Raw genomic sequence first — 19,158 nt, 5'->3', positions numbered from 1 at the left:
TCAAAGAAAGAAGAAAGACTATGGCCCCATTCCCACTTTGGGCCTGGAATTGAACTCACTTCTGTGGCTTAACTTTCAGTCAAGCAATAGATAGGTCTACACCAGGAAGATGCCCTCCTTAGAAGAGTCAAACATGAGATATCAGAAGGGCATCATTTGCATAAGAAGAAAGCGCAAAGGGAGGGAATGCAAAGGAAAAGAGGACAAAGGGAAAAGGCAACCACAGGGAGGGAGTGGGAAGAGTGCTGTCACATTGTGGGACTTCTAATCAATGTCACAAAACCAAACGTGCATGAACTGTTGAATGGAAAATGAATTTGCTCTGTAACTGTTCACTCAAATCAGAATAGAAAGGTAGGAATAAAGAAATATAGTCTACTCCGGTATTGAACTAAAGAGGAAGGAAATGTTTGAAGTCACAGTGTGAATAATCACAACAGAGGGAATCTCAAGTTAAGGTTGCATTCAGGGCCAGAAAAGGCACCAGTTAGGAGGTGTGAATGAAGAGGTGCAAGGGCCCACGCACCTGAAAGCGGGTCCTTTCACTGGCGTATTTCTGGTAGTGCAGCATGGCCTGCAGAACCTTCTTGTGGCCCCCGGGAACCAGGCACACGGCGCCCAAGATTTCCAGCACAGCCACCTTTGTTTTAATGTTCTCTGTGCTCAGACTCTGAGCAATTACATTAATACTCTCAGAATGAGCCAGGACATGGGCCCGACCTTGAGAGTTGTTCATTAGCGCCTTTATGCATCCAATGAGAGAGGTATGTATTCGAGACTCTGAGGTCTCGTAGTCCATCGTCTTTAGAAAGTTGAGAATACATGACAGGCCATCCAAGTCAATGAATCTGGTTACAAACCTGCCAGGAGGAAAAGATGGTTAAATAAAATGTATCAAATTGAAGTCCCTTTGGAATTTTGTAATATTCCTTAATGAAAAGTCTGGGGTTAGTCCCTAAAGTACTAAAAGGCTTTCTTCCCAAGTCTTCTCAGTTCCCTGACTCTTTCTTGGCATAGAATACATGGTCAGGCCCAACCAAAACTGAGAAAAAAAATCTCTACTTGAGAATAATACATCTCAACTGGTAAAAAGAGTCAATGAACAGACCATATGAACAACAGAAAATCAGGAGTAAGAGCACACTCAGAACACCTTTGTCATCCTAGATTAAAGCCATCTGCTGATCCTATCTGAGCATAGCATCTACTTCCTATATACCTTTATGTGCTGGCTGCTGACCCAGAACCCCTATCAATAAAAATCAAAGAACACCTATAAACTCCAGGATATTGCTTATCAAACAAATGATAATCTATATTCCAAATTTGTTGATAGCAAAATCCTTCCTTTGTATAATATGCTACAGGGAATCCAAACATATAGAAGCAATATTTTATCAGTGAAATTAATTTAATTCATATTTATAATATTACTCACTGTAAAAATCACTTATTGTAAAATCAATGAGAATAATTCACAATCTACATCTGCACATGAAAGCCTCTGAGAAGCTCAGAAGTCACATAACCTGTTTATTTGATTACTCCAGAAATTTCCAAACTTAATTGGCTTTACCCATTAACATCGGACAGAACACATTGAGGGAAACACTGATCTATTTAGGATAAGCTAAAAAATCTCTCTCATACAACTGCATAGTATTTTTGATGGATCAATATACTTTTCTTAGTACATATTTTACTGCCAAATCAAGGAAGGGAATATTTTCTAGTCATTTTACCCAGTCACATACCCTAAGACAGCCAACCCGATCAAAACAAAACAAAACAAAAAAACCACAGGTTCATTCATGGCACCTGTGCTAATGAAATGTACTTGTAAGCAGCCCAAGAACCAAAGCCTAGAGTCATTAATAGAAAATGAACATGTGAGAGGCACATAGTGGAACCAGATTATCAGAGAGGAAATGAATCATTGTTGCCAAAATGTCTGCCCATTTTAAAAATAATAGTCTGTGATCTAATTCCTATACAAAAACCTTACTCCTTTAAAGTGTACAGTTCAGTGATTTTTACTATGTTCACCCACCAGCCACTCCTCGGAAGAAAGGTTGGGCAATCCTACTTCCGTAGTGATACTGCCTCGGAAACCCAAGGGGGGTCGCTATGAGTCGGGGCCGACTCGACAGCAAACAACAACAACAACAACAACAATCACTGACTTATGCAACCATCATAGTATCTAGCATTAGAACATGTTCATCACCCCAAAAAAGACTATTTTCCCCTACCTCCTGCCCCTGGCAATCACTAATCCACTTTTTGTCTCTACAGATTGGACTATTTCATATGAATGAAATCATGTAATATATCGTCCTTATGGCTTCTTTCACTTAGCCAGTTCATCCACATTGTAGCCTGCATCAGTACTTCATTCCTTTTCATGACTGAATAATATTCCATTGTATGTATATATAATATTTTGTTTATTCCTCAGTTAATGGATATTGCATGTTTTTCATCTTTTGGTTATTATGAATGTAACTTGTATACAAGTATTTGTGTGGGTGTATTTGATCATTGCCTTCTTGTGGCCCCCGGGAACCACAAGATCTATGCATGGATCTATGCATCTATGCATGGAATTCTTGGGTCATATGGTAACTCTATTGTTTAACATTTTGAGGAACTGCCAAACTGTTTTCCAAAGTGGCTATAGCATTTTACAATGGTACCACCAATGAATGAGGGCTCCAATTTCTAACATCCTCACCAACACTTGTTATTGTCTGTCTTTTTTATTTCAGTCATCTTAGAGAGTGTCTATACATCCTTATGTTGAAGAAAATCAATTTATTAAATGTTTATGATTAAAGTATTTCATTCATGGTTCAATTTTATGCTTTTAATTAAAGACTTCTTAGATGATTTGGCTATTGCCAAAGAAAAAAAGAACAGAAAAAAAGGGAGGGAAGGAATGGAAGTGAGACTATAAGTACATACCGCCCAGGAAATGATTACCTCATTGGTTTTGTCCTTAGTGCCGTCTTCAAACTCTCTATAGTTTTACTTCTCTCCTCTTCCTCTTCCTTCTCTAAAGCCAGTAGAGATTTTCTCTATGGAGAGAAAACTGAACTTATTTTCTCAAATTCTGGATATTCTTGTTGTTTATTTTTTTTGTTTCTTTAATATACAATCAATACAAGACTATATATTACATGCTATTGTCACTTTTAATACAAATAAGTACTTAATAAATCTACAATTAAAATTATAAGTCAAAATGTAGAGCAGCAGCACCAAGAATTTATTCTCACAAATTTATTGTCTCTACTACAAATAAGTTCTTTCAAATTTAAAATATGGCTTTAAGGAAATGTTTAGAAATGCTAGTAAGCAGAGATTGCTATTCAAATGTTTGTATAAGTATTCTGTAACTACACTCTGATGTAGATATTACTATTTATATTCGATGCAAAGATTAGACCTATAGCTGAAAATCACACTCTATCAGTTGAAGTTAACCACAGTATCAAACACAGCAGCAGGCAATCATCTTCCTTCTACCACTCCCATCCTTCAGCCATAGTCAAGACCAAGAGGTTTTTGTTACATCAAATCGTTTTTTAAGAGAAACAATTACTTTAGGCCTGATGCTAAGATGAACAAGTCCTTCAAAACAAAATGTTTAACTTTTAGAAATGATTGGACACCCTTTGGAAATCAGTACATGGATGTGTGTGTGTGTGAGTGTGTGTGTGTGTGTGTGTGGAGATGTATGTGAGCATGTGTGCATCATCTCACCCAGGGATCTGCTGAGAAGTGCTTCTCAAGTTTTAATGTGGCAATGAATCACCTAGGGACTTGTTAAACTGCAGGTTCTGACTCTGTATGTCTGGGGTGAGGACTGAGATGCTCCATTTCTGACAAGTCTCCAGGTGTGGTGGTTAAGATTGTGGGTCAACTTGGCTGGGCCTGGTTGAGTGGCTGGGCAGCTGGATGTAGTTATTCTTCATGGTGAGACTGGCAATTAACTCCACGGTGGAATCTACTGGAGCAGCTGAGTAGCTGCTTTAGGGCTGTGGTCTCCTTCCCGTATGTAAGCAGCAGCTTGGAGGCCTCTACCTTTTGGCACACTGGAACCATAGAGGTAGCCAAGTTGTTCAACAGCCTGCCATGCCCTGCTGATCTTGGGACTTTATCTGGACTTGAATTAGTGGCCTGCCATGTTGTTTCGTGATAATGGGACTGTGCCTTTTCACTTGTTGACCTTGGGTTTGTCAGCCTCAGCAGCCAGCTGCTGCTTGAGTGAAGAAAAGGCTCCAGCTTCACTGAGCCAGAAGCAAGAGGCAGAGATGAAGCCCAAGGTCGAGGGGATTTCACACAGCCCCTAGAGGCTGGAACTTTGGACTTGGACTTCCAGCCTCCCAAACTGTAAGAGAATAAACTCCTGTTGTTCAGGCCATACCATTTCTGCTATATTCTTGTCAGAGCAGCACTAGGTAACCAGAACGCCAGGTAGAGCTGAGCTGCAGGTCTGCAGACCCACTTTGAGGAGCAAGACTCTGAGCAAGCAGATCTTGGATGACAGAGTTAGTCCAAGAGTTCAGTGTATTTATAAAATCATGAATGCAAGTAAAATTTATAGATGCTTAAAAAAAAAATTCCTTTCCTTCAATTTACTCTCATCACATGATCACCTAGGCTCAATCTTATTACCTGCTACCATATCTGATAAAATGCATGGTAAAAGATTGAGATGAGTATACTGGGAGAAAAGTGTGGTTATTTACTAATATCTTTAATCAACAGTATCAGTATTACAACCAAGACCTAAATTTGACTTCAAAGCGAGAAGGGTAGAGCCCAAAGCAAAGGAATACATCAGTATCATTTATGACAACTGAAATAAAAATCAGTAGGCTCTTTTTTTTTTCTTTTTTAAACATGTTATTGTTTCTGCTAAAGCTGTCCTGCTGCTGGTGATGTGCCTCGACAGCTGTCACTAGAGGATGGTGGCGGAAGAAGCTGTGTGCAGAAATAGCCAATGAATTCCATCACGGCTCTGTGAGACCCATCCACTGGAAAATTCAGCACAAATCTAGCAAAGTAGATTTAATCTCCTATGGCACAGCTGAACTGGTTTAGATTCTTAAGCGATCACTTTGAATCTGCAGTTCAGAATCAAGTCTTTTATGAATATCATCCCTTGTTCCTAAGCTTAATTACACAAACCTAGTAAAAAAAAATTTATGAAGCCCTAGTGGTTAAGCACTTGGCTGCTAACCAAAAGGTTGGTGGTTCAAACATACCAGCCACTAGATCTACAGGCGAAAGGTGTGGCAACCTGCTTCCATAATGATTACAGCCTTGGAAACCCTCTTGGGGCATTCTACTCTGTCCTATATAGTTGCTATGAGTCAGAATTGAATCAACGGCTATGGCTTTGGAATCAAAAGTTAAAGACTATATACATTTATTGTGGATCACTAATACTAAATAAAAGAGCTTTGATGGCACAGTAGTTAAAGCATTCATCTGCTAACCAAAAAGTTAGTGGTTTGAACCCACCAGGAGCTCCATGGGAGAAAGATGAGGCAGTCTGCTTCTGTGAAGATTTACAGCCTTGGAAACCCTATGGGTCCTGTAGGGTTGCCATGAGTCAGAATCAACTCAATGGTAGTGGCTTTGGTTTGGATTTTTTTAATACTAAGTAAAGACAGGTTTATTTATTCCTTTAACAATCTTGAAGAGGATGGACTATCTAAAAATAGGCAGACTACATTAAGTCTCTCCCTAGTAGAGTTGGGAAAAATTTATGAAATGCCAAAAAAATTAGAATTTCTTTTTCAGTATAAGAATGGAGCATTACCTTCCTCTCAAAACAGAAGACATTACAGTCTTTACTGTATGTGATTTACAATTAGATTTGGATCTAAGACTGCATTTTCTGTATTGAGAAAACTGAGGATATATGGATGAACTTGACATTCTAATATGACTTCAAAATAATTTATAGACACTTGCAAGTAAGTTTTCAAGTTTCACATTTAGGAAGAAGGCTAGTTAGCAATAAGGGGACATCTTGCATTTCTGCAGATGACTCACCATGCCAAATATCTAGGATGCACCTTGGCATACAGACCTTGTGGCAGCTTCTTTTGGTGCACTCTGCACTTACTAAAGGAGTCCTGGGTAATACATACTGCTCCTAACTGAAAGATTGCAGGTTGAGGTCCATGCGGAGGCAGTTGGAAGCAAGGCCTGGTGATTTGCTTCTGAAACACCAACTACTGAAAGCCCCTAGGGAGCACAGTTCTACTCTGACACATGTGGGGTTGTCATCTGTCAGAATCAATGATGGAAATCAGCTTTGCACTGACAAAATACCTGCTCACCCAAGAAGTGAGCAAAGGACAAAGCACATTCTCTCAAGGGGTCTTCTGGTCAAAGGTGCAAGCAAACATCAGAACATGCACGTCTGAGAGGTCTGCTCAAAGCAGGCGTGCCAATCATCCCTGGCTGGAATCTGGAACTAAGTGCCTGTTTTAAACACTGCCTTGGTAAGAAAGAAGTCAGTTCAATGAGCATACTAGACTCCACTTCACAACCCTCCTTCTAGAGAGAGCACTGAGAAGCCGCATACAAAGAAAGCCCAGGTCCTTCTCAAACCTGCTAGACTGTACTCTTTTATTATATCGTTTTTCACCCTTTAAAACCCAGCAGATCACTCAGGGGACCTTTAAAGAACAAAGCATTCTTGTTATGAAGCTTATATAAAGTAACTGAACTTGTTCCACAAATGGCTTCACTGACCAGTAAGTGCTATGGTTCTAGACCAGGACTGTTTATCAGACTCTTGAGGCATTAAAGAAAACAGATGCCTGCCCTACCTCAGAACCTTGGCAGGCCTGGGAGGTAGGGATGGGACTACCAGGCATCTTTTATAAACCATAGGGTTTTAACAACTGTGCTAGTGATAGGCAAACTGCAAAGGACTGATAGGCTCTACCACTTCCTAATTAGATGACCCCGGGCAAGGTAACTTTTCTTTGAGTCTCAGATTTCTTATCTATAAATAGCACTTACAGTATTGGGTACATGTAAGGATTAAAACCAACATGTAAAGTGCCTGATATGCTGCCTATCACATGATGGACACTCAGTAAGTCACTGCTGATGCTGAAGACAATGAATGACGACAATGTGGACAAATGCCCCTTCAACATTTTCTAAGCTGAGAGCTAAAGACTCTAGTATTTGGAGGAATGGCATGTTTTTTCCAGTTCCTAGGGACAATATCTCACAGGAATTCTGCTGTGTGTTGTTCCGAATTCTTCAATACAGTATACATATATAGAAATTAACCAGAACTGGGGGGGGGGGACAGCAAAGATGCTCAGAAAAGCAGAAAATGCAGCACAGTGTTTCTTCGATTCTTTCTGTGTGCAGGAGTTTTGAGGCCTCGTTAATTCATGGGCTGCTAAAGCCTTTTACCTTTGACCCCCAAAAGATTCTGATGAAGTCTGCAGCATTAGAGAACTTCATTAAAAATGACCAGAACAACTGGTCAAATAGAGATTTGTGAGACCCCTAAGACTATGGCCCTGGGTTATCCTTCAGGCTTAGAAATGTACTTACTCCCCTGGACTGGCTCTCAGCTCAACAACAGAAAGACCTACAAGCAGAACCCCTACCCTAGAGAGATATACCCTTTAGATCAACCAACCATGAGACATCAGAGGGGCAGCATTCACATAGAGGGAAAGCTGGATAGACAGGAATGCAATGCCTAGATTAGAAGGGCACAGGGAGGGGGTTAGTCACAGGGGGGAGAGGGGAGGAGAGTTTTTTACGGTTGAGGATTGTAATCAAGGTTGTGGAATCAAATATGCATGGACTATTGAATGTAAAATAAATCTGCTTTGTAAATTTGCACCCAAAGCACAATTTAAAAAAAAAAATTAAAGAAAATATTTTGGTAGGTGTTTAACACATAGAGGACAGCAAAGTAACTGACAATTTAATCACCTTGAGATGCCCTTGGGAAGGACTTTGGATTAGGACTCAAATACAATTCACATGCAGACAACTCAAGAATGTAGCAAAGAACTGGCCAGGAGCTGGGTGAAGGAGAAGGCATCTCCAGTACAAGTGCCACACACTGGCACATCACAGACCCTGTAGCACAGGAATGAGCTGGGTCGACCCCAGACAAGGCATGGAAGGACAAGTCACTGAAGGACAAATTAATTTAACTGCCCTAAATTTTAAAGAACGGAAAAATCCATAGTACTTGTACGTCTCCATTTATAGAAGGGAATTCATTAAAAGAGAAGTAACTTCCCTTGTTAGACATCAAACAATGCTGACTTAATTAGAAAGCAAGACAGCCTGCCTGGCAGGTTTTTTTTTCTTTTAACCCTTAACAGCCAGCAGCAAGAATTCAGAAAACAGCCTTATGTGCAGAGCACTTAAATGGCTCTAAAGAATTATTGCTCAGATGGATGCACAGAAAATCCCTGATGGTCACCAAAAACCTCACATGCTGCTAAACATATTCACACAAATGTCGAGGTCACCCTTTCTCATCTTTGGCATTGTGTGGGGTGCCTTGTAGAAGAATTTGATGGTTGTTTTCTGTTCTTTTCCGCTATGCTTTTAGACTAGAAACCCTCAAGGCAAAAACTTAATGCAGTTTCTTCTTTAATTTATACAGCCTTGTTCACATTTACCAGGCTGTTTATTTTTCATTGTATGACAGCAGGAGAAGCATCTTCAAAGAAAATGCTAAAAACAGGAAATTTCAAGGCCCCTGAAGTTTTGCAAAAATGTGAATGATTCACATATTCTAGTCAGTTTTTAACTTTTTCAGCAGCAGCAAAATACTGGACAGTCTAAAGTGTTTGCTTTCAGTGATAAGAAACACACAAATTCTTCATAAGGGCCTTGGGGAAGGCAGGAAATAAAGGTCAAGAGAGGTACGAGGGAAGCTATCATCTGCTTGGATGTTATCAACTCAACACTGAATCTAATAAATTCACCCTTAAAATCATGAGTGTGCCCACTGAAGCAAAAACTGCATTCCACTGTGGGCAGCCTCCAATTTTTATCAAAAATAACAGGATTTAAGCTACAAAGGCTCAGAGGTTGATGACTTGGTTTCTACTGCATATTTTTGCTGTGATCAATAGGTGCCCCTCAAGCTGCCTGGAACACTGACAATGCAGAGACATCCATGTGATCAAAATTCATGTGTTTTAGACACTAAGAATGCATTTTAAGGATTTACTGAACCAAAAATCCACGTACCAAACATCTCCCAAGGACATCTCAGAGTCTTATTATCATTCCTTCTCATTAAACCAGCCACTCCATGAATGCGTTGTTAAGTGTATGAGAAAAAGTGCACCTTAGTGTCCAAGAACCAGCAACTGGCCATGTCCCCAGGAAGAAAGAGAATGGGAGGGATACAGTGACGGCATAGTTTAATCATACTATTTTTAAAGGGTGTTAACTTTTCGAATAATGCTGCCACACCAAAGCTCCAAACGATCGGCAAGAGTAATTGCAAGTTAAAGCTGAACACAGGCCAGATTTAAGATTACATTTCCTCTTATAACATTAAACTCACTTATATTTTAGTATGTGCTGATTTTATTTAATACATGCTGGAAAAATCATTTCGCCAAATACCACTCCTGCCCCCTTTTTTCCCTACGCTGAAAGCTTGGAACAGAGTTTGGAAAGGTAATGACATTTGGTCGTTCTTACTCAAACGAACTTATTGTGCAACTGTGTGCTTTGTACTAGACTTGTGTTTTAAACTGTGTGTCACAGAATATGAAGTATACCTACAGCAGCCATGGAATTAAGCTGATCAATGTAGAATTCAGGCCAACTTGTAGCTCCCTTGTTTTCTTCTTGGTCCTAAAAGGGCAGAGAAAAGAAAAGAAAAGAAAGTGATATACCACCAGATGGACACACACAACAGACACACACATATCTGACTTCCAAAGCATCTAGACAATGGGCTGCACAAGCCATTAAAAGACACTGTGATAGGAGATAATTATTTTTAAATGTTAGCTTTAAGCTATCAGGATGTCAACTTGATTAGTATGATCTTACTGATCCAGTTTCCACAGGGTATGTTGAAGAAGTCTTGAGTTAGATGTGATAAAGGGGACATTTTCTGAACCTTGGACCAAGGGGAATTTAAATGGAACTTAGCCATCTCGTGGTGTAAAGGCAGTAAAATGAACACATTAGTTCTAGGTCTAAGCCTTCATGTCGGGGAAGCTTCAGAGTTTAGATAGAAAAAGTAGTGAGTCTGAGAGAAAAAGAACTGAAAACCAAGGAATTCAGGAACTGACTCCTAAACCACACTACAAACCAGAGTATGATCAGGAGCCAGCCTGAGAGCTCCCAGGACTTTTGTGGATGGGAGCCTGTGCCAGCCTAAACCACACCTCCACAACCTAGACAACCATGGCCTCCGCTCCACAGGATGATTGAACCCATCACGAGGTGGCATTGTTTTGGGGGATTTCTATGCACACTTGCAAGCTTATGCAGCTACAAGCTGTTTGTGAGATCCAGACAGACTTGATGTGGTTTGAAAAGAAAAATTTCAGCTATTCTCTAGCTTCACATTCAGAGGGAGCCCCAGTACAATTGATATCGCCCTGATACTTATGAGAAGGTGGTAGGCCAGGTACTCATAGCTGCTACTTGACAACGGAATTTTGTTTTAACACCTCATGTAGTAGATGGAACTAGAGCAGAGAGCTCTGCTTATTGGTGTCAGAATCCTTGTGACACTGGTTAGAAGGTGGGGCTTTTAATTTCAATCTTAGACTTCACCCCAAAAAACTCTTTCTTTAAGCAAATCTTTCCAGTTAGGGATGGGATGGGATAATAGAAATATAATTTCAAAACTATTGAAGTAGTCACAGAGCAAGGGGCAAAGAAACTATTGCTCATAGTACCCTGGGTGACTAATATCTGAATACAGGCAGTTGCATGAATTTCATGTGGAGATTGAATGAGCCAGATGGTGGGGACAAAGGGTACAGCCATGGCTTTGAAGTGGGATTAGATTACACTTACTTGGTTTTAATAGTTTAGTAAATCTGATGAGTTTTTAGAACAACCCTTGATTATAATTTAGCATGTTGTTAAAGTAGCTACCCATCAAAACCCATTGCCGTCAAATCAGACCCAACTCATAGCGACCCCTCCTTGGGTTTCTGAGGCAGTATCACTATGGAAGTAGATTGCCCAACCTTCCTTCTGAGGAGTGGCTGGTGGGTTTGAACTGCTAGCCTTCTGGTTTAGCAGTCAAATGCCTTAGACACTATGCCACCAGAGCTCAAAGTAGCTACAGTGCTAGTGTAAATGGTGAACTCTTCTCTCCTCTTAAAATGGAGTATTAAAGTTAGCAAAATCTCATTGTTACCACTGTACTGAACTAGCCAAAACCTACAGTGATATTCAATGGTATTTGAATCTATAAAATGAAATAAAAGATGCCAGATATTTCTACAAAACTAAAACAAGTCTCATGTCCAAGGTCCCATGAGGGCCTGTTGTTAAGCTTAATAGTCATGGTTACTGTACAGAGATCATTTTAGAATCTGAAGATTAGTATAAAGATAAGGATTTTCACACTTTAGAAACATTATAATAATGTAAACAGATTAAGAGTAAACCTAGATACTGTAGTCAAAATAAGGGGAGAAGACTTCATTTTAATTTATATGCCTCAGTGCTGAGAAAACAAATGAGCTAAGGTATGTAAAAGCAGCTTGGAAATATACTAATAGTTATTTGATCCTCAGAGTTCTTCATCTGGTGGTGCGTCTTTGGTATCCCCTGTGCAAACCCAGTCTTTCTACATGGATGTGTGCAGTAGCCAGGTGGAACTCACATCTGTGAGTCAACCCTTTCCTCCTACATTGTGTGGCTGTGCAAAGGCACAGGCCAGAAGAGATGAATGCAATTGTTCTCCGGGGACCCCATAAAGAGCTTGAACACTGAGATATACCAGAGGGGAGACCCTCTCCATAGATGTTCATGAAAGAAACTGCTGGCAGAAGTGTAACATGTACAACTTTCCTGGAGAGCAACAGGGTCTTATGTATTATAAGCCTCTAACATGCATTATTCTTTAAGCCACCCATCTCAATTCATTTGTTCTAGGAATACATAAAAGACTACATAAATTGTATAGTTGTAATAGAAGCAACAGAATATCCAACATGTCAAATACTATTCCAAGCATGGTACTCTTCATTTGAACTTCATTTAACCTATCCTATGGGATAGGTCCCCATGTGTCGAGACATACTCAAGGGCAGCTAAACAACAATGACACTGAAGGTAGGTACTATTATTATACTCATTTTACTGAGGAGGAAACAGAGACACAGAAAGTTTAGGTGAACTGCCAAAGGTCATTACTGCTAGAAATGCAGAAGCAACCTTTTTCTAAGTTTAGACCTCAGAATCAAAAGTAAAAAAAAAAAAGTAAAAGCTGGCTTTTACTCGTAACTACTTCATATAACAAAATTAAAATATGGCTAGTGGCCAAACATGAGCTCACCTTTCCCAAAGCCTCTTGCTATTTTTGCTACACTCAGCATTTCTGAATATTATTCCAAGACCTGATGCCTTACCCTGGGTTACCTCTGATGCTGCATTCTAGAATCCTGTGGGAATTCTTCTGCATTTCTATCAATGCCTCATCTATCTTCACACATTTACATACCAAACCTGCTGCTGTAGTAGAGTTGATTCCTACTCACATTGACCTTACAAAACAGAGTAGAGCTGCCCAATAGGGTTTCCAAGGCTGTAAATCTTTGTGGGAGCAGACTGCCCCTCATCTTTTTTCCATGGAGTGGCTGGTGAGTTCCAACCTCAGCCTTTTAGTTAGCAGCCAAGCACCTTAACCACTGCACCACCAGGGCTTGCCTTCATTTGCTTATAGATAGTCCTTAAAACTTTTTTCTAACCCTTTCTCCTAGTCTGTTATTTACCTCAGTTTAAAGGCCATCTTCGTAGGGATTTCTCAAGAGTATTTGAAAACTAGCTGATAGCACTGAGCAGGTCAGGGCACTGGAATTGTAAATAAGTATCTTCCTAAACCAAACACATTTAATCCCTTCGTTCTGGCTACCTACTTACACAATTACATTACACCTTTTTTTCTAGTAAGAGAGAATATTGCCTTCATTCTACTATATAAAAAAACTTTTTTTCTCCCTTTTTAAAATTGATTGTTGTACTAAAAAAGTTATTATATGGACATACAATTATAAATTATATATAAATTAAATTATATGGACATATAATTTCTAATGTTCACATGAAATACTCTTTCATTCTACATATAAAATGAATAATTTAAAGTCCAATTTTGCTTTTTCTTGAAAATGTTGCAAACACTTAAATTTATAGAGTTATCTGCTGAAGGTCTAGTCAATAATTAGAATTGATATAAACATATTAGGTTATTCAAGTTTTTTACCCACTTTAAATCACAGCAGTTATTTTCTCAACATCCCACTGCCTGTAATACTATTTGCATTGTTTCTTAGTTGGCACTCTTCTGGGGTAAATGGTCACGGCTATATCCCAGGCTCCCATCTTACAATTCACTAAAATCTCTCTGCCATCCATGTTAACTATGTTCCACTTTTTCCATCACCGTCAATAGATGCGTGTTTGAGTCCTCAGCCTACTCACTAGCTAAGTGAATTTTAGGCAGGGAAGTTAAGTAATCCCTTTATGACTCAGTTTTAGTTTCCTTATCTATCTATAAAACCGGTGCCTACCTACCTCATGGGTTCTTGTAAGGATTTAGTGAGTTAATAGAGATAAAGAAAGTATTGGTGAGAGTATACACATGAGGCGCTAGATAAATGTTAAACCAAAAACCAAACCAAACTCACTGCCGTCGAGTTGGTTTCGACTCATAGTGACCCCTCCTTGGGTTTCCAAGGCGGTATCTCTACAGAAGTGATCGCCCAATCTTCCTTCCGAGAAGTGGCTGGTGGGTCTTAACCGCCAGCCTTCTGGTTAGCAGTCAAATGCCTTAGGCACTGTGCCACCAGAGCTCCCAGATAAATGTTAGGTATGATAATAATGATATTGTTACAGACGCTCCAGTTACTGGGACTGTAAATTGGAGCAACCTGCTTGGAGGTAGATTTTGGCAATAATTGTTCAAATTTAAAATGCACACAGCCTTTGACTCCATAAGTCAAATACTTTTGGGAATTTAGCCCATAATTACCTGCCCACATTTGCACAAATATATTACAAAGATTATTCATTGCAGCATGGTTTTTATTAGCAGATAATAAAAAAAAAGGAAATAAAATAGAACATATGGAGAGGGGAATGGTTGAGTAAATTACTATGTAACACAGAATGAAGTACAGCTCTGTAAAAAAAAAAAAAAGACTAAATGTATTATTGAGAGGAAAAAAATGTTTCAAAAGAATATTCTAATTTCCCATTTGTAGGATAAATAATGTATATATACTTTATGTATACAAACAGTTTTGAAATATATCCAATAACACTTAATGGCTACCTTTGGGTAGCAGTAGGGAAAGACTTTTACTTACAAACTTCTGTATAATTAAAATTCTTATTTTACCAAGAACATGTGTTACTTTCACAAGTAAAATAGGAGTAAGTTCTAAAACATCACCTGTTCTGTTAAGACAAAAGCTCTTCTTTTTCTGATGTTCTGTATTAACATGAAAAGCACCAAGTGTACTTTCAAGTGTACATACATCTTTGAATGCATTTGAGGGGTTTCTGTCTTCTATTCCTGGGCACATGCCCACACACAGCAAATAACTAAAAGTATTTCTCTATTAAATGTCTTCTGCCACAATGTTTTCTATTTCTAAAACACATTTATAGCCCCAATACTGTTTATGCAAACACAGAGATTGTATGCTTTGAGCTTAAGATTTATGTACGTGAAGCATACTAAAGATTTCTCTCAATTTCCACATTAATATTTGGGAAATTTGTGTGGCAAATGATTCCTAAGAAGCAGCTGAAGTCTTTCATTGATATAAGTGAGACTCAAAGTACAGTTTAAAATATTAAGTATTTAAGCAAGAATAACATCTTTTGATATTACCATAGGACAAAATTTTAATAGGATGATTGCCCAAGTACTAATATTTAAGTACAGGGACAGTTTTTCTAATCCAAATCTTCAGTTTAAGACGCTCTTACACTAAGGCCCAGAATAGGCTGGGCAAAGGTCAATCAATTGTAAAGGACATGTCCTGTGGTTGTTCACTAGACCACACATCACAGGCTAAAGTAACACTTGGCCAACTAAAGCCATAAATCTCCATATGCTCTTAGATAATACTCTCTGTTAGTTCCTGGATAATACTCGTCAGGATGAAAGACAGACCCTCACTGTCTAGATTTGGCTAAAAATTCTCTATAGCAATGTACAGGTAGTCCCCAACTTAGGAAGTATTCAAGTTACCATGAACCACACTTATGACTGTCCTTTTTTTTTTTTTTTTTACATCTTATGGTTAGTAATATGTACTACATACAATGTTGCAGCATGTAATTTGCTAATGTTATCAGTCTCAGATGTTTACTTGCAGATGTTCAATTTTGTGATTTACTTACTGTTCAAAACATGCCATATATATTTAATTTTCTAAACTAAATCATCAGGGGCTTTGGTGGCTTAAAAACATGGACCCAAATGCTGCTCTCTTTGCTAAAGCTGACAAGGAAGCAGTGTGAAGTACATGAAGTACATGAAGAAAAAAAGAAAAAGGGCCATACAGATGACTCTCTCTAAATTTTCTGACTACAAGCACCAACCTCATTCCCAGGGATAATCCAGATTATCCAGACCCTCCCTATGTGGAGTTTTTACTGCAACTGACAAACTGCCAATGCTGTCCAGCTCTTCTTCATCATCAGAATAAATTATGATTTGTGTATATTTTTATGGATGGATTATGTATAAAATATATCTGTGAGTTTATATGTAACGTTTCCACTTTCCAAAGACAAACAAAGATAAGATTTATAAAGGAACTGATAATAATAAAAGGCAATAATAATGAGAATTGAAAAAAACAAAATAGAGGTATTCAACTTACATCAGAACTGACTTATGAGGGAGTCATGGGAATGGAACTCCTTGGTAAGTCTGGGGCTACTTGTATAATAGTACCACCAATTCAAAGACAGAAGAGACATATTAATTTATATAAGTTCATATAACATAGTATATAACAAATTCATACAATAAATTCAAATCAGTTTCAACTACAGAAAGATATCATTTTAATGTGAAACAAATTCTGATAATTTTCATTATATGAGAAAGCAATTACCAATAAAAACCTGTTTCACTTATTAAAAAAAAGATATGCTATTAGAAAACGCATGTTTACTATGATTGCCTACACAATCAAAAAGTTTCTCCCTCGTCAATGAGAAAAATAATCCTTTTGCATTAAATTGCCATAACTAGTCTAGACTTCATGGGTGTGGCTCCCTGATACTAATCAATACAACAGATGTTAAATAAATCCACTTTAAGGCTAGAATTTTTAGAGAAAAACTAGGCCAAAAAGGGCAAACAGGTCGCAATATTTTATTCTACTAGGTATATTTCTATGATGATGTAGCCAAACTAACTGAATAACAGAAACAGGTGCCAATGTGGGTAAGTCTAAGCAACAGGGAAGGGCAAGCAGGTAAGATGGAAGATGGGAAAAATATTTTGTGGGAAGCCTTGACAATAACCTCTAACTTTCTACTCCAGTGAATAGTAGCATAAACATCTTCCCATAAGATGGCCATCTTGAAGTACATACCAGTCTGCTACACCAGGGGTTAGTAGATTTTCTTCTGTAAAAATCTAAGTAGTAAGTATTTTAGCTTTTACGAGCCACCTGGTCTGTTGCAACTAATCAACTCTGTTATTGTACTGCAAAAACAGCTATAGATAACATAATGGGCATAGTTATGTCTCAATAAAACTTTACCAACAAAAACAGGTACTAGCCACTCCTCGGAAGGAAGACTGGGCAATCTACTTCCATAGAGATAGCCCCTCAGAAACCTAATTCACTGTGAGCTGGAATTGACTTGATGGGTGTGAGTTTGGCTTTTGGTTTTGCGCTAGATAGACTAAGTGTGGCTCTCAAGAAGACTGGAGTACATCAAAATTTCAACTTGGTCACGAACTATTTTCCATTTTCCCTAAAGCCATTCTCCTTCCAGCAAGGCTCAGCTGTAGATTAGAATAAGCAGATATAATGTTTGGAACTTACACAGTAACCTGCAATCTATTTTTAGACAGAAGAAGCAACAATATATCATACCTGAAAAGTCAACCTTCATGTTAAGCTCACTGTTCCATGAAAGTAATTTGACCCTACTTTTTAAAAACAGTGTAACGTTGTTGTAGTTAGTTGCCATCAAGTAGACTCTGATTCATGGAGACCTTACATACCACAGAATGATAATGTTGCCCAACTTGGGTAAGAATCAGGATCGTGTGTTCAAGTCCATTGTTGCAACTACTATGCCAGTCTATCTCACCAAGGTCTCCCTCACCCTTGCTGGCCCTCTCCTTCACCACACATGATGTCCCCATCCAGTGATCAGTCCCTCCTAATGACATGCCCAAGGCAAATGAATTGAACAGTGTTCACTGTGATCCATCAGGTTTTCATTGGCTAAGTTTTTGTTGGCTAATTTTCAGAAGTAAATTACTAGACCTTTTTTCCTAATCTGTCTTGGTCTCGAAGCTCCTCTGAAACCTGGTCCTCCATGGGTGATGCTATTGGTATCTGAAATACTGGTGGCACAGGTAGCAGCATCATAGCTACGTACAAGCCACCACAGCACAACAGACACATGGGTAGTGGATGACGACATTGTCCTGACATTCCCAATGTATCCTATTTGTTCTTTCATTGGGAAGAGAAGAACCAGTAGGTCCACAAATCTGGGTTCCTGAGACTATTGCTTCACTTGGTCCTTCTAATTCTAACACCTACCCTCAATCCCAGCAGTGGGCTAAAACCATATCCTACATCAGAAGCTTGTTAAAGGAAGGCAGTTGGCTTCAGAAAATAATAGCTATGCTGTCACATTTCAAGATAGCTGTGTGGTCCCTAGGCCTGCCAATCCTGGTTACATTTTCTGGCTACGGCAACAATTATACATCAAGTACATCTGTTGTCAAAATCCGGTTGGGCCCACACAAGGAATGCTTACAGCACAGTGGCTTCTTCATCTGCCAGGAAATTCAACACCTCCTCATGAGTCTCAGAATGTCAGTCATTTTCCAGAAAGACTCAAGGGTGACTTACAATAACAATAGCTTCATATTTAGCATTTAGAATTATAGAAGAAGAACAAATCACCTTCTCCATTTTTTCCTAACATTATAAAATATCTGTTTTTAAAGGACATTACCATAAAATTATGTAGCTTGTCCTTGAATTTACAGACACCCTAGTCCTAGTTTCCCTTTACAGAGGTCCCTTATATAAAGTCACCAGCAGGTGATAATCAACTGCTATCTGAGAGGAAGCTTCCAGAGGTCCATAAACTTTGGGAAACAGTACACTCACTAATTGTTAAAGTTTGCTTCATAATGAATTGACACATGCCTCCTTGTAACTTCAACTTGTTGGTCTTAGTTTTGCCTTTGAGAGATGTATGGAATAAGTCTAATATCTTCTGTGAACAACAACCAGCAAATATTAAAACAATTTGAACAAAGCTATTATGTCTTCCCAAAGTCTTTTCTTTACCAAGCCAAAAATTCCCCACTGGCTGAACAGCACAATTTCATCCTCCTCGATTCATAAATATATTTTAAACTTTCCACAAGTTCATCATACGCTCATGTTCACTATTTGCACACAACTCCAACAAATACATCTGAATTCCCATGAAAGAGCTCTTCTCACATGCTTGTATCAATAGTACGACTCCAGACAGCCTCTTACTGAGAGGGCGTCCAGAAGATTTCTGGAAACAGAACAGGTTCTCACTGCCTGATAGTCCAAAACAAATAACATTTATGACTTAGAATAAAAGACGCATGCCACTATGAAGTGGAGGTAAATATGTATAGTTAAAAGCATGTTAACTGTATATGTT

At 38.7% G+C, this 19,158-nt stretch overlaps 1 protein-coding gene across 1 annotated transcript in view; it reads right to left on the bottom strand.

The window, feature by feature from the left end:
* DAAM1 (dishevelled associated activator of morphogenesis 1) overlaps positions 1-19,158 on the bottom strand; it is a 136,208-nt gene that overhangs the window by 64,383 nt on the left and 52,667 nt on the right. Inside the window, exons 3-5 of the mRNA XM_007951879.2 lie at positions 9,820-9,891; positions 2,983-3,077; positions 527-860 (exon numbers count right to left, since the gene is read on the bottom strand). Coding sequence (XP_007950070.1) covers positions 527-860; positions 2,983-3,077; positions 9,820-9,891 — 501 coding nt within the window. The remainder of the gene's footprint in view (positions 1-526; positions 861-2,982; positions 3,078-9,819; positions 9,892-19,158) is intronic.

The sequence above is a fragment of the Orycteropus afer genome, unplaced genomic scaffold (genome assembly GCF_000298275.1).
Source record: "Orycteropus afer afer isolate SDZICR_OR568_19922 unplaced genomic scaffold, OryAfe1.0 scaffold00314, whole genome shotgun sequence".
Classification (NCBI taxonomy): Eukaryota; Metazoa; Chordata; class Mammalia; order Tubulidentata; family Orycteropodidae; genus Orycteropus; species Orycteropus afer.
Note: the sequence above shows the minus strand (reverse complement) of the source record. Positions and strands in the feature narration are given on the sequence as shown.